This window comes from Corylus avellana, chromosome ca5 (genome assembly GCF_901000735.1).
Source record: "Corylus avellana chromosome ca5, CavTom2PMs-1.0".
Taxonomy (NCBI): domain Eukaryota; kingdom Viridiplantae; phylum Streptophyta; class Magnoliopsida; order Fagales; family Betulaceae; genus Corylus; species Corylus avellana.
The window spans coordinates 6,869,223-6,884,404 of record NC_081545.1 but is presented as its reverse complement, the minus strand read 5'-3'; the positions used below and the strand labels follow the sequence as shown (position 1 = coordinate 6,884,404).

The 15,182-nt window shown below is 35.2% G+C and overlaps 1 protein-coding gene across 1 annotated transcript; it reads right to left on the bottom strand.

Moving 5' to 3' along the window:
- Positions 1-10,802: 10,802 nt before the first annotated feature.
- LOC132181672 (putative F-box/FBD/LRR-repeat protein At4g03220) lies at positions 10,803-14,763 on the bottom strand. Its single transcript, XM_059594911.1, has 3 exons — positions 13,663-14,763; positions 11,101-11,389; positions 10,803-10,864 (listed from the first exon to the last, which is right to left on the bottom strand). The coding sequence occupies exons 1-3, from the start codon at positions 14,761-14,763 to the stop codon at positions 10,803-10,805; spliced, it is 1,452 nt and encodes a 483-aa protein (XP_059450894.1).
- Between the last annotated feature and the right edge of the window lie 419 nt (positions 14,764-15,182).

Below are 15,182 nucleotides of genomic sequence, written 5' to 3'. Positions count from 1 at the left end.
TATATTATTTAAATTAACATATATTTTATTAAGTATTTCAATTATTTAAATTATTTTATTATTAACATATATTTTAATTGCATAACAGAGGAGTATTACATATCCCAATTTTTTTTTTTCAAAATTTAGTTATCAAATAATATATCACCATTTTATGACGTGTTCACATGTGACACGTCAAGAATTGCGAGATAAAATGATGTAAATTTTCATTAATTTATATCATTTTTTTTTTCTCTTATATAACCCATTATACATACAATATACTTAAAACTAATTAGAGAATAAATAAATTAATATTCTAGATGTACAGATAATAAAATTCTTTTTTTTCGTGAGGGCTCAATAATCTACTCATCGAACATTGTATTTTGTGTTGGCCGAATTCATGTGGGGTTTGCGGGTCTTATAAAATAAATGTATTATGTATGTCCTATATATTTTTTAAAAATTAATATGGCTATCACATTAATATTACTAGAATGATTTATGCATGACAATATCATATCATATCATATTAATGAAATATTTGATTCATATACATGTGATAATATTAATTGTACAATAGTATGATTATGATACTAGCTAATTGGCATGCATGTGATATATACGTATATACCAATTAATTTATACTAACACGATAAAATTAATTTTTCACACCAATTCAAATTTTTATTTTTTACTACCTAATTAATTTTAATTATAGTTAATTAAAATTTTTGACGTGCCGATGAAACACGTCAAAAATTTTTGACGTGCCATTTTGACAAGTCAAAATTTCTTGACGTGTCCACATGTGACACGTCAAGAACTTCTTGATGTGTCATATTTGACACGTCAAAAATACCAACTTAAATTTTTAAACTTCTAAATTTTAGTTTATATCATTTTTTCTCTTATATAACACATTATCCATACAATATACTTAAAACTAATTAGAGAATAAATAAATTAATATTCTAGATGTACAGATAATTAAATCCATTTTTTAATGAGGGCTCAATAATCCACTCACTGAACACATATTTTGTGTTGGCCGAGTTCATGTGAGGTTTGTGAGTCTTATAAAATAAATGTATTTTGTATGTCTTACATATTTTTTAAAAATTAATATGGCTATCATATTAATATTACTTGACTGATTTATGCATGATAATATCATATTCAATTTAATATTAATGAAATGGTTGATTTATATGCATGCATGTGATAATTATATTAATTGGTATACAATAGTATGATTATGCATGCCTGTACACATATGATGATATGATCATATATGATCATATATATGATATTAATTGGTATATATATATATATGTGTGTGTGTGTGTGTGTGTGTGTGATATTAATTGGCATGCATATGATATATACGTATACATATATACCAATTAATTTATACTAATATGATAAAATTCATTTTTCTATCCAATTAAAATAGATTTTTCATGCCAATTAAAATTAATTCACTACATTATTTTTTTTAATACATATTTTTTATACCAATTAATACATAATTATAATTATAATTAATTGTAATTTTTGACGTATCCAAAGAACACGTCAAAATTTTTTGATATGTCATACTAGCACGTCAAAAAGTTTTGACATGTTAAAATGGCACGTCAAAAAGTTTTGACGTGTTCCAATTTTTGACGTGCTAGTATGACACGTCAAAATTTATTGACGTGGCAAACATGAGTTATTGTTTGCCACGTCAATAAAGTGCAAGTTTTTTGTACTGTATATTATTCCGTTAAATGACATCATATGCGATATGATGATAGCTAGGAATAGATGCCACTGTGCAGTGAGACTATTAAAAACAGCATGCTTTAGGTGGATTTTCAACCCCTAACTCCAAGCAAATAGTTACACATTTAGTTGTTTGTCCATATGCAAGCATAGATATAGCGAAATATGGGTAGACAGAGGCGGATTATAATCGCCCACCCGACTGCCTACTCAGGATAGGATTGTGATATGGGTTCTCATAATTAGAATCTGAATCACGATCATTCATCTCACGATCCCTTTTCAAGTTTTGCACCTCTAGACGTTGGATTAACTATGCAACTTGTCTCTGCAAGCCTTCAATTATCACATCTTGTACATTGCGTTCATGGCTTCCTCATTCGAAACATATCTGACCACGACCAACAACAATGAAAACAGATGAAAAAAAATTCTTTCTAAGAAGACTCTAAGCTCTGATACTAACGGATGCCGAGCAAAATTAAAATTGTTCCAACAGCATATGAGATCAATAGAAATGAAGAATTGAAGATTGAAAACATAATTCATGAAAAGAGAAAATAACAAATAGGAAAAAGAAAGACCATAATTGCCCCAAATAAGCAAACAAAGAAATAACTCCAAAAGACTAAAATTTAATTGATATTTCAAAATTGAATTGTTCCATTGAGGCTTCGTTTGGCAAAAGCCATGGCCCAGACACTGTTCAATGTCTGGGCCATTGACTGGCTTTCCCTCTCAACATTTGACATATTTTTTACCATATTGCCCCTCTCTCTGAAATTTTTCCAGAGACATAAATCCCATGCTTTGTGTTTAGAGAGCTGCTTCTATGTGGTCCTGGCAAAAAAGGCATATTTTATGCCTTCTATTAAAATGCTGACACCTCACCTAATACATTTTAAGAAAATAAAACCAAAACACCGAATAACAACCAAAAAGAAAACAAGCAGAGGTATAGGCCGGAAAGAGAGAAATTACTGGTGGAGGAGAACCATTTTCCGCCGGAACCAGAAAAACCCACCAACAGACACAACTCAAGAATTCACAAAGAAACTATATCAAGAATTATTGCAAATCAAGAATCCCATAATGAAAACTTTTTTTTTTTTTTAAAAAAAAAAAACCGTTAAAAGAATAGAAATAAAAGAAAAGAAAAGGTTTGGATGACCCACCTGGATGCCGTAGCCTCCAACGAAATGGCCATTGAAGAACCCACTACCCAGTGATTGTAAATTTGTGATATTTTTCAGACGATGAGCAACAACAATTCCGATTAACAGAGATTTGCGATCAGCAATTTGGATCAAGGTTTTGTTTCTGCGCGGGAAAGAAGTAAGTTGGATCTAGCGTGGGTTTTGTCCAGACCCAGCCTGGGTCAGGCCGTGACCCACACTGGGTCGCGGGTCACAGCCCAGCGTGGGTGACCGACGTGACTCAGCCGTGGGTCAACCATGACCCAGTGACCCGCGTGGGTCTGGTGACCCACGACGGGTCTTAGGCCGGGACCCAGCCGTGGGTCTGCTCTAGTCTCTCTCCTTCTCTCTCTCTCTCACCGTAGACCCAGCAGTGGGATTTTCTAAGGAAATTCAAATGCTGTGCGGATTGGGTCATCCAGAAGAGCAGTTGCCTGGCCTGTTGTTTCAAAGAAGCCAAACAAGAATACACTGAACAGTGTCTGGGAGCCGGAGGAAAAGAGTATAGTGCTGGAAATTTTTGGAGAAACAAATGAAGGGTAATACTGTAATTTTACATCAGGGGAAAAGACTTAAACAGTGTCTAGGCTGGCCATGCCTTTTGCCAAACACCACCTAAGTGTGTATCTATTGTATAGATTAAGATATACTCCTAATTTAACAAGAAAAATGAAAAAAAAAAAAAAAAAAACAAATTTTAATTGGAAAAGGAAAACCTAATTAATCTTAACGGAAAAAGAAAAATGCAATCCTTATTGAAAATGAAAACTAAAACACACATGCATAATAATTCATAAACCCACACTAAGGATGCATTTGAAAATGTGATTTTACAAAAATAATATGCATTTTTTAAAAATATCGCAAAACGTAAAGCGTTTGACATTACGATTTAAAAAACATTTAATCTAAAATAGGAAAAAAATCCTCGATTTCTATAAGTAGGCCATAGGGTGCTTATTTGAAAGATTGCGAATTTAAACAAAAATCATGATTTCACATAACAAATATTTGACAAAAAAAACTTTTTAACATGTTTTACTGAACACCTTTGCAATTTTAAAAAGTAGCGATTTCAAAAATGAAATTTTTAAAAACATACTTATTGAAATTGTAATCCTAAACAAATCATAATTATAATGTTGATCTTCTTTTGCAACAGTTGTGCAGAATGAGATGGAAGATAATTAAAGCAAGTGAAGATGGCGCGGCACAAGAAGAAATAGTGACACATGCAAGTGCTAGGGGGCCACACTAGAGTACTCCCGCCATGTTAGAGGAAGCAAAAGACTAAGTAGATTGGAAGAGACACAACTCTTGCTACAAGAGACAAGAGGTGAACTGTAGAATATGCGGGAAGAACAGGCTAAAATCCGAGAAGATATGAATATGCTAATGTGACTTAGGAAAGGGTTAGAGAATCTTTCCAATGTAATTTATTTTATCACACAAATACACATATTAAGTAATTGTTAGAATAGACATGACAACTATGATTTGAAATTCTCTTCTTTTTAGGCTTGAAGGGAGCTTTGGAGGTGATCCAAGACAATGCAACTTGTGAGTATGTTTTTTTGGTTTTTGTGAATCTTTTATCAAGGTTAAAGAACTTTGAATAAACAATCAAATGGAGTAAAAATATATAACACAATTTTATTTTTAACTTTTAGGCAAGATGGGAAAGAGAGATGTGCTAAGGCTGCTTCTTTATGGCTTATCCCTTCATTATATATATGTTTCGAGCATTGAAAGTACTGTGCTTTTCTTGGCTTATTTTTCTTTGCTAACTATAGAGGTGAAAGCAGTAGGTTCTTCTTGGTGCTTATTGTCCAGTCCCCTAATGTTCAATGAATCAGTGGCTTCTTATTGATAAAAACTGAATAACAATCAAAAGTTCTATTTCTAGAGGATATAAGCATGTATTTATAGCTCACAAACTCCTAATCCTAGTAGTAAAAGGAGTTTAAGTCGGTTAAGACTTATACACTGGCCATTCGAACAGGACATACTCCCGTTCGAACGGTCACCAAATAAACTGAAATTCAAATACGAAAAGCTATGGGCCGTTTGAAAGGGACAAACATCCGTTCGGGCGGGCCTAAAATAAAAAAATAACTAAGTATGCAATTTAAATATAACATAGGCATTCAGACGGCCTTCAAACGGCTATCGAACGGACACCTCAGATTTCAGTATGGAGAACCTTCAGGATGTAGGCCATTTGGACAACCTTCGTGAAGAAATTCATAATGAAATAATAAAAGCGAAAATAAAATAAAATAGACTAAGGGATTTTTACATGGTTCGGTCTATGACCTACATCTATAGATAAAGTCCAAAGGGGGCTACATTAGGCTCTTATTGAATATTAAATGTTTACAATACAGAATGCTCTATTTATAGAGCTTACATATAAATGTAATCGTAATCAAATCTCTTAATTTAGGGCGATCAAATCATAATCAAATTCCTAAATTAGGCTAATATAATCTTCATCAAATCACTAACTTTAGGGTCAGTCAAATATACTCTAACATCCTCCTTCAAACTCAAGGTGGAAGATCCTGAAACCTTGAGTTTGACTTTCCTTTTTTTTTTTTCTTTTTTTTTTTTGGAGATAGCAAAACAATACAAAAGAGGGCCATCTATGGGCAAAAAAGGAGAGCCAACTGTGGGCTGAAGAGGCCTGAATTTTAAATAATACCACAAAGGCCAGGCCTGGGTTTTAAATAGTACCACAAAGGCCAAACAAAAGGAGAGCCAACTTTAGGCTAAAGTAAGATCTAACTTTGGACTAAAATGGTGTAACGCCCTAGATAATTATTAAGTTTATTATTAATATGATAAAATTGCACATGAGATGATATAGAATAATAGATATAATAATAATTATATGTATGGGTAAATGGTAGTTAGAATAAATGGTAAGGGTGAAATATGAATTATAGGTGGTGTGGGTAAATCTTGCAATTCTAAATAGTTGGGGGCTTTAAAAATAGAAAGAGAGTTCCTTTTTAAAAAAAGAAAAATTGCAAAAGGCAAGCTTTATGTTGTGGGTCCCACGTGCAGCCCACCCCCCATCCTTTCTTTCTTTCCTTCCTTCTTTCTTTCTTTCTCCCTTAACCCCCCCCCATTTTCCCTCACTCTTTCTCCTTCCACACACCCACACACACGGCCTAGATTGGGAGAGAAAGAGCTGCAGATTGAGAGAGAGAGAGAGAGAGAGAGAGGGGTACTGCTGGCTGGGAGAAAGAAAGAGAAAGAAGAAGGAGAAGAAGAAAGAAGAAAAAGAAAAGAAAAGGGAAGTGACAAATTTGAAAGGGGATTTTGGCCATGCAAGCTTGAATGGTAAATGCTAAAGCTTTTCTTTGTGATTTCATCTTACCCATTGATTATAGAAAACGAAAAATGACATGAATTATTAGGGATTTCTTTAGGTCCAAAAACTAGGGTTCTTGAAAGGAATTTTGGGGATTGTGTTATATGGTTGAATTTTTAGTTTCTCTTTAAGGTTTTGTTCTACCCATTGTATATCAAGCTTGAAAGCATGTTTATTTGGGAAATTTCTAATTAGGTCAAAAAATTGGAGAATTTTAATTAGAGGCCTAATTCCTAAAATTAGCTTGGGGTTTTTGTGTGTAGTGGATTGCTATGCATTATTCAAGTTTTGGGTTATTTTATTAATGGGTTGAAACTCCAATTTTACTTGTTGGTAAAATATGGACATAAACCATAATTTTATATGGTTTGAATTAATTTGGGGCTTTAGGTATATGAACAATAGCCATGTTGTTTGAATGAGTTAATTACATTTCAAGCGTTAATTAATCCAAGGTTTTCATGGGATTCCATGGAAATTGATAACTATAGAGTTTAGGTTCTAGTAGGTCATAATAGAATCATAATGATTGTTGTAAGTGTTATGAGAATTATAAAGTTGAGGGTAAATTGCTAGATTAAATGGCTTAGAAGATAATAACAATTATAGGGTTAAGTGTAATGCTTAACCTAGAGTGTATGTATATGTCTCAAGATTTAGTGATTGAATATATTATGATGTAGAATCATAGTTCAATGTAACTAAGTTATTAAATAATTAATCCATTAGCTAATGGAGCGTGATACTTGTAGTGCTCAAGTATCTTTATAGAGTGCGAATTGTTAAGTTAAGAATAGAGCTTAATTATTTGTTTATTATGTAAATTCTTAGGTGCATGGCGGTTGAGAAAAGAATCCACCGAAGGGTACTCAAGCGAAAAAGGTAAGTATTTTACTTACTGGGCAAAAAGGGTTCTATTTTTAAAGTATAAAACATATTTTGGTTGAACGATTGATGTATGATGTTTGAGATACTATGATTATTGGTGATGTTCTATGAGATGTGTTGGATGAATGTTTGATGTAATGTTTCTATGAGCTTTTATGGATTTCAAGATAATGTGATGCTTATGTTGTCATGAGTATTTCGATGATTTGTATGGTTTATGACATGATTCTATGATTTTATGATATGAGTTATGATAGCATATGATTGCATGAAAATTATGTCAAAAGAAAGGTAACTAGTCTTACTTTGTAGATGGCCCAAGTAGCGGCAAGCAAAGTAAGGTTAGGGGTAAATGATGATAAAGGAAAGGTAACTAGTCTTACTTTGTAGATGGCCCAAGTAGCAGCAAGCAAAGTAAGGCTAGCGACAAATGATGTTAAAGAAAAGGGAACCGGCCTTACTTTGTAGATGGCCCAAGTAGCGGCAAGCAAGGTAAGGTTAGGGACAAACGATGTTAAAAGAAGGGTAACTGGTCTTACTTTGTAGATGGCCCAAGTAGCGACAAGCAAAATAAGAACGGTCCTTGTTTTGTAGATGGCACAAGTAGGGGCAAGCAAAACAAGGATTGGCCTTACTCTGTAGATGGGACAAGTAGGGGCAATCAGAGTAAGGACAGAGACAAATGATGTTAAAGGAAAGATAACTGATCTTACTTTGTAGATGGCACAAGTAGGGGCAAGCAAAACAAGGATTGGCCTTACTCTGTAGATGGCATAAGTAGGGGCAATCAGAGTAAGGACAGAGACAAATAATGTTAAAGGAAAGGTAACTGGTCTTACTTTGTAGATGGCACAAGTAGCGGCAAGTAAAGTAAGAACGGTCCTTGTTTTGTAGATGGCACAAATAGGGGCAAGCAAAACAAGGATTGGCCTTACTCTGTAGATGGCACAAGTAGGGGCAATCAGAGTAAGGATAGAGACAAATGATGTTAAAGGAAAGGTAACTGGTCTTACTTTGTAGATGGCATAAGTAGCGGCAAGCAAAGTAACAATAGTCCTTGTTTTGTAGATGGCACAAGTAGGGGCAAGCAAAACAAGGATTGGCCTTACTCTGTAGATGGCATAAGTAGAGGCAAACAGAGCAAGGACAGGGACTAATGGTACAGAGTGAAACAAGAAACAAGCATGACAATGATGAGCATGAGTTTGCATGGCATATAAATGTTATGATGATGATGATATATGATGCTTGCATTGTTGCATATGATGATTTTTATGCTAGACGTATCGGTATGCATATGAAACGGGAGATGAAACCGTGCGTATGTATATCGTTATGGATAGATGATACATGGTGACTTTCCATATGTTTTATTGTTAAGCTATATAATGTGCAAGTATGTATAAAGTTAGATGGGTTAGTATGCGCATGTTCCGAGAGCGGAAGATTTTCACAACTGATCTAGTATGTTTTCAAATGATGATTATTTTTGAAAGCCTAGTGAGTTCTATATTGCTAAGCGTCTCTATTTTATGGAGACGGCGGGCTCATGAAATCCGCCTGCATCATGGGTGGTGGTGATTCCCATGGTACAGACGATGTTGATGATGCAAGTACATGGACCCTAGATGATGATCCAGTGGCTATGTATCTGGGTTACCACGGTGCCTGAGGCCTGGACACATTGGATGTTTATTTTGTAGGACTAATTGATAGCCATATTTTGTAGGACTAATTGATAGCCATATTTTGTAGAGCATTCATGTATATGCTTAGACATTGTTATTTTGTATATGGCTTGTGTCACATGTGACACTTTTGTATAGTCATTCTTTTGTATAGTCATTCTTTTGTATGTAAGCTTTAATCACTTAGAGGTATTTGTCAGCTCTAATGTGTTATGTTATGACTTATGATATTTATATTCCGCTGTAAGGATATGAACTCTGATGAATCATGAACAATGCATATAGTTCTGTGAGACTTATGATATTGTCAATCAGGTTAATGCATGGGTTCGTGGCATACTACAGTATCGACATGCCACTGTGACAATCTGCTTGTTGTGGGTTATTGGTTTTTAAAAGAAAAAAAATTTTAGTCATGTTTTATTAAGCGGGTCGTCACAAATGGCTTGAGTTTTAAACAATACTTAGAGCCAAGCAAAAATAGGCCAACTATGGGTCAATGGATGGGCAACTTGGCCTCTTTTGATTTTTTTTTTTTCCTTATACTTTCCTTTCTTTTCAACCAAGATTCTTTTCTTTCTTTTTTTTAATCCTGTTCGCATATTACATTAAACTGGGATAAGCATTACCTTAATCCCGTAACCAAACATCTAGATTTAAAAACCTAAATCAGGATAACATATTCCTAAAATTAGAACAGGAATATCTGCACATTCGAATAACAAAAAAAGGGTTAGAGATAAACTCGTTACAAAGCACCCTTTCTTCTTCTTCTTCTTCCTCAAAGTCTTTGCATCTGGCACAGCTACGGTGGCTGATGGCAGAGGCTGTGAGAGACAAGGCCGGTGGAAAGGGCGTCAGCGCTGGGCTTGGAAGGCTAGAAGCCAATAGAAAGAGGAGCAGTTCAGAACACGTATGTTCTTTGTACAAACTGGAAGATAAAAATCTGGCAGAAAGAGGAGCAGCATCAGATCGTGGCGGCACGGGGTTCTGGACTGCCGGATGCGGTGGACTTTGTGGGTTGATGATCGGAGTGACCTGTACGATGGTGGACGGCTTGTTGATGGTAAGACATGAACGGTTGGAGGCAAGAGAAACCGAGCTCGCTTAGAACGACGGAAGTCGACACTAGGCACCAGGTCTGAGCCGTGGACGCCGATGGAGAGATTAAACCGAGCTTCGAGTGGCGGAACCCGATGCTAACCGTGATAGGAGGCAGTGTGGTGGTGATGAGCTGTTGGATTGCCGGTGATGAAGGCCAGGTGGAATTGGTCACTGAAGGCGGCAAAAGTTGCTGGAAGTCTTTTTTTTTTTTGGTCATATATAAGTGCAAGATCTATGCGAAGAGATTGCAAAAATATTGACCGTAAAGAACAAGAAAACAAAATATAAGAAAATAAAAATTTATAGGACCATTTTGGCGTTAGCCAAAAGGCTCTGATACCATGAAAAAATTTATAATGAAATAATAAAAGAGGAAATAAAATAAAATAGACAAAGGGATTTTTACGTGGTTCGATCTATGACCTACATCCACGGATAAAGCCCAAAGGACTACATTAGGCTCTTACTGAATAAATGTTTACAATACAAAATGCTCTATTTATAGAGCTTACACATATAGGAAATCGTAATCAAATCCCCTAATTTATGGTGATCAAATCATAATCAAATCCCTAAATTAGGTTAATCTAATATTCATCAATCTTCATCAAATTCCTAACTTTAGAATCATTCAAATATATTCTAACACTTCGAACGGTCATTGAATGGAGGCCATTGGGAATTCTATGAAGAGTTTCCAGAAGAGGCCCATTCGGACGGGCTATTGAACGATGGTCCCTGCAGTTGCTTTGACAGTTCTTCTGCACGCGTCTGTGCTATCATCTTAACTCCCTAGGGTCCCTTCACATTCACATTTTCCCGAGTCTTTCTCATAAATTCCAAAACAGTCCCATCTACATTAGAAAGAAAGAGACAAATTAACTTGCGTTTATGAAATTTTTAATTAGTCTTATTATTTAAGTAAAGAACGAATGTTCGTTAAGGGAACATTTTCTGTTGTTGTTAGGATATTAAGTGGTTATCAGCTACGACATTTTGGTTATGGCTGATAATTTGGTCGCTAAAGACCAAATATCATGGTTTTAGTAATAACAGATACATGTCGGAAAACGTTATCTACGTAAGGTACCTCTAATTGAGATTTTGACATGAGGAGACCCCCACGGAACATCAATAATAAATTTTTCCTTCCACAAATGCGTACGGGTGTCTTTTGACCTAAGAATGACTTCTTGCAAGACACTCCCATGCTTTAGCAGAAATCTTGTAGCAATAATCGTGCTCTTACGCATCGAAAAATGAACATGAATCGTCAACACCTTTAGGTGATCTAGAAAGGATCTTAAAACTTGAGCTTCAGATTCCCAGTATTGTTCTTCAGTGTAACGAGAGTTATCCAATAAAGTTATGCCCCATTTCTGAAATGACATAAGAGCAGCAGATGTTAGACTAGAATAGAATTGTTACCGCATGGGGCAGGGGATTTTGGTAGATTATCTCGATCGTAGTAGTAGCATTCTAACTTTGTAAAGTGCATCTCCAGCAAGAGTAGCCAAAATAGCTACTGAAAAATTATAAATTTCTACTTTACCTATTTATTTTTCTATACACACTTCAATAGATTTTCTATTATACTTTTTTTATAAAATATTACTTTTTAATCTTTAGATGAGGGGAGAGAGAAAGAAAAGGAAGATAGAAAGGACTAGGAAAGAGAAACCATATGAGAAAAAAATTCATATTATATTAGTATAGAAACTACAATACATTTTCATATATCAAAGTTTACTGTAGCAAATTGGATGAAAACCATCTATTTTTAAGGGTCTCCTTGAGAGGTAAAGTGGCTAATAATAGCTAAATCTAATTATTATTAGCGATATAAATGATTCGCTGGAGATGCTCTATGAAATATATGCACATAGCCTAATTTCAGAAGTATGAAACGCGGAGGATTCAATTATGTTTGATACTCACATAACTATAATTTCTTTTGGGATTCGGAAAAACTTCAAGTGTGAGAGTGTGAAGCAAGGGAGCATTCCTGAGTAAGCATACTATTCCAGGGATTTCACTTTTGTCCAAACAAGTACAAACTTCCAAGGCCCTCAGGTTCAGAAATGGGAATGGAAGACCACCCTCTAATTGTATAAATGAAAAAATCTGCTTCAGAACAAAAACAAAAACAAAAAAACAAAAAATTAAACTTGAGCAAGTGAACACAATTAATATGCAATATTGTACGTACATAAAACATTAACCAAATAATATTCTGTTGCATGTACAGCCAGTGGGATCTCTTTCCTAACCTCCAGCTTTGAGAATGAAAGCCAACTGGGGCCTTTTCAAATTAAGATCCATTAATGCACTAATTAATCTTTCAACGTTCAAGGGGCATTAGCTGGCCGTATTGAAAGATTAAATTGCAGCCGCTGTGATACTTCCCGGCCAGCAACAAAGATAGAATGCACAATATACTATAATTGAGACTGTAATTAAAAATACTGTGGACACAAGTAAAACACATGTTCTAGCCTATAAGCAAGTAGAAAAACAGCAAACAAGCTATTTTATAAGATTAACTATAATGCTCCACTCCAATGACTATTGTTCACTTTTGGCTCTCCGAACCAAACTTCTCAGGATGTCATCCATCTTAGTACTACTCTCACATAGGCTATCACAACTTTAAAACATGTTGTTATCAGAAGGGTGCGAGTATATATATAACTACATCTTCATCTTCATACCCAGTCACCGAGGTATTGACAATGATTCCCAAATATCGCAAAACAAAATGTGATACAATGACATAGAATGCAATAGAAACAAAGACAGAGGGAACATGCTATCTACTCTTAACAGTCAAAGCGAACCCTTTCATTTCGAATTAAAAAATTCAGAATGAATCAAATCTCCCTAAGTACGATTTGAACCTACGACCAGTTAGTTAAGAGATGATCGTTCTACCATTGAGCTACTGTGGAACAACGTGAGATTAGATCTCATATAGAGTTCAATTCCCGTTCTCAACCCATGACCAATATGAGCTTAAAGTGTCCTTCGTAACTTTAGGAACTTCTTTATAGTGGCTTTGTTTCATGCCTCATTTCATAGGGGACCTCAAAGCTGCTCTATTTCATTATATATATTGCATCCATATCCCAATTCCATTCATTTACTAACTGATGCAGGAGAAAATCAACATAACTGTTATTTTAATTATGCATGTGTGTTTTAATTTTTTTTTTTTTTTAATAATGATTGAGTTTTCACTTTTCCATCAGGATTATGTTTTCCCTTTTCTATTAGGATGTGTTTTCCCTTTCCTTGTTAAATTAGAAAGTGCCTAGCCTATATAAAGGCATCTAATCTTTGTGAATTTTGAAATTCAGTTTGAACTATTAATTAAATTTAAGTCTGTCAGAGTTATTTATCCGTTTACTTATTTAAGGCAATTAGGGACTTTTTCTTCCTTACTTGTTATTTTCTCTTAATTCGTTTTCCAATCTACTATCATATGCTATCAAAACAATCTTAGTTCTAACCGGTGTCAATATCCCGTCAATAAAGCAATTGAGATAATTAAACATAGATTAGCAGTACTTCATCATAAATAATTGCAAACAGAAGAATATTGAAAGCTCTTCATAAAAACAAAAATTAGATAATTAACCATAGAGAAACTGACCTTTGCCGCACATAAATTTGTAATGTTAATATAAAGTTTTTGAGTAGAGACGAGACTGGATAGAAAGCTGATTGCATGATTAATCTTTTCCGCATTAATGTTGGAACGATAACCACAAGAAGAAGTTATACAAATGCTACACTTTTTCAGGAAAGTGAAGCTTTGCACTGAATATTCCTCAGGAAACTCATTATTTTCCCGGCAAAAAGTCTCCAGCTTCGGCGCAAAAATCTTGACCCAACTTTCATTCTTGGAAGCGCGGAAGGAAGATATCACTCGCAAATTCTTTAGTTTTTCACCTGCAGAGATGTCCAGGACATTCATCTTCGTACGTTCAACTTGTAAACCTTCAAGCTCCGGGCAACCAATATTGAGACGATTAATTTCTATACAATTGTTTAGAGTCAATCTCTTTAGAGCAGGGAATGAAGAAGCCGAAAATAACGCAGCCGAAGTATTGTAAATAAAACGCACGTGTTTCAGTGTCAATGTCTGCAGTGATCGAAGGCCACGACCGGTTCTTGTAAAATCATAGGAGCAAAATTGAAACCATGAATTGAGATGATGGGTTTTCAGTGTTAGACTTTTTAGTGAATCGCAATCGAAAAGACAAGGAGGCAAATTAAATCGACCGCCAAACACGACGTCCAGCTCAAGTTCCTCAACGCTATGTCGTACCAATTGTTGAATCCAATCACCCAAACAAGTGACACCCAGTTGTCCCTTAAACCGAAAAACCTTTATATTGAAGTTTGCATGGCGAGCAGCCAATACTGTTTTTATTATCAACTCCATGGCCTCTCTTTTTCTCTCACGCCTTTTTTCCTTCATACTAAACTCGGAGAAGTCTAAACAAGGGACCGTAGCCCAGAGATAATTCCACCTTGTCGATAAAACGCTGGTTTTTGCTATGGATTTAACGGGCAACAAGGAGAGGATGTGGTGCAGAATGCCATCTGGGAGATTGCTTAACCTGTCCTCCTTATCTTCCACCGCCTCTTTGAGAAGAAGCTTTTTTCGCTTTGAAGCCCTGCAGGTTTCCACGGCTGCCTCCTCCTTGAGAAGAGGCTTTCTTCTCCTTATTGATTTCCTGGTTTCCATGGCTCTACGTGTTGTTTGATTAGGGTTGAAAGTTTCCAACTTGATAGAGAAAACTGAAGAGCCCAACTCTACGTACGTGAAACACCGGCTGGCTGGCTGGCGGCTCCCTACGGGAGTGAGGAGGTTCTTAATTTCTTAGGGTTTCCCTCTGCTTTTTTGGGGCTTGCGTTTTTACATCTCTTGCCTTGTAGACTTGTAGTCTTTCTTTTGTGTTTAATTTAATACTTATTAATCCATAAAATTAATAACATTAATTGCCTCAAAAGCAAAAGGTCCACTAATGACGGAACAGGATCCTCTCTAGTCTATAATGGACTAGAGAATATCCAATTCATGGCTAGGATTTCATCTAAAAAATCTTATGGCCACAAATGAAACACATATCCCACTAATAAAAATAATAATAAAATATTATTTTA

Excerpts from the sequence above, each read along its gene's own strand:
- LOC132181672 (XM_059594911.1), bottom strand. The coding sequence starts at position 14,763 with ATGGAAACCAGGAAATCAATAAGGAGAAGAAAGCCTCTTCTCAAGGAG. Across the intron at positions 11,390-13,662 it reads CAAATTTATGTGCGGCAAAG|AAATGGGGCATAACTTTATT; the intron begins GTCAGTTTCTCT and ends ATGTCATTTCAG. Across the intron at positions 10,865-11,100 it reads TGTCAAAATCTCAATTAGAG|ATGGGACTGTTTTGGAATTT; the intron begins GTACCTTACGTA and ends TTTCTAATGTAG.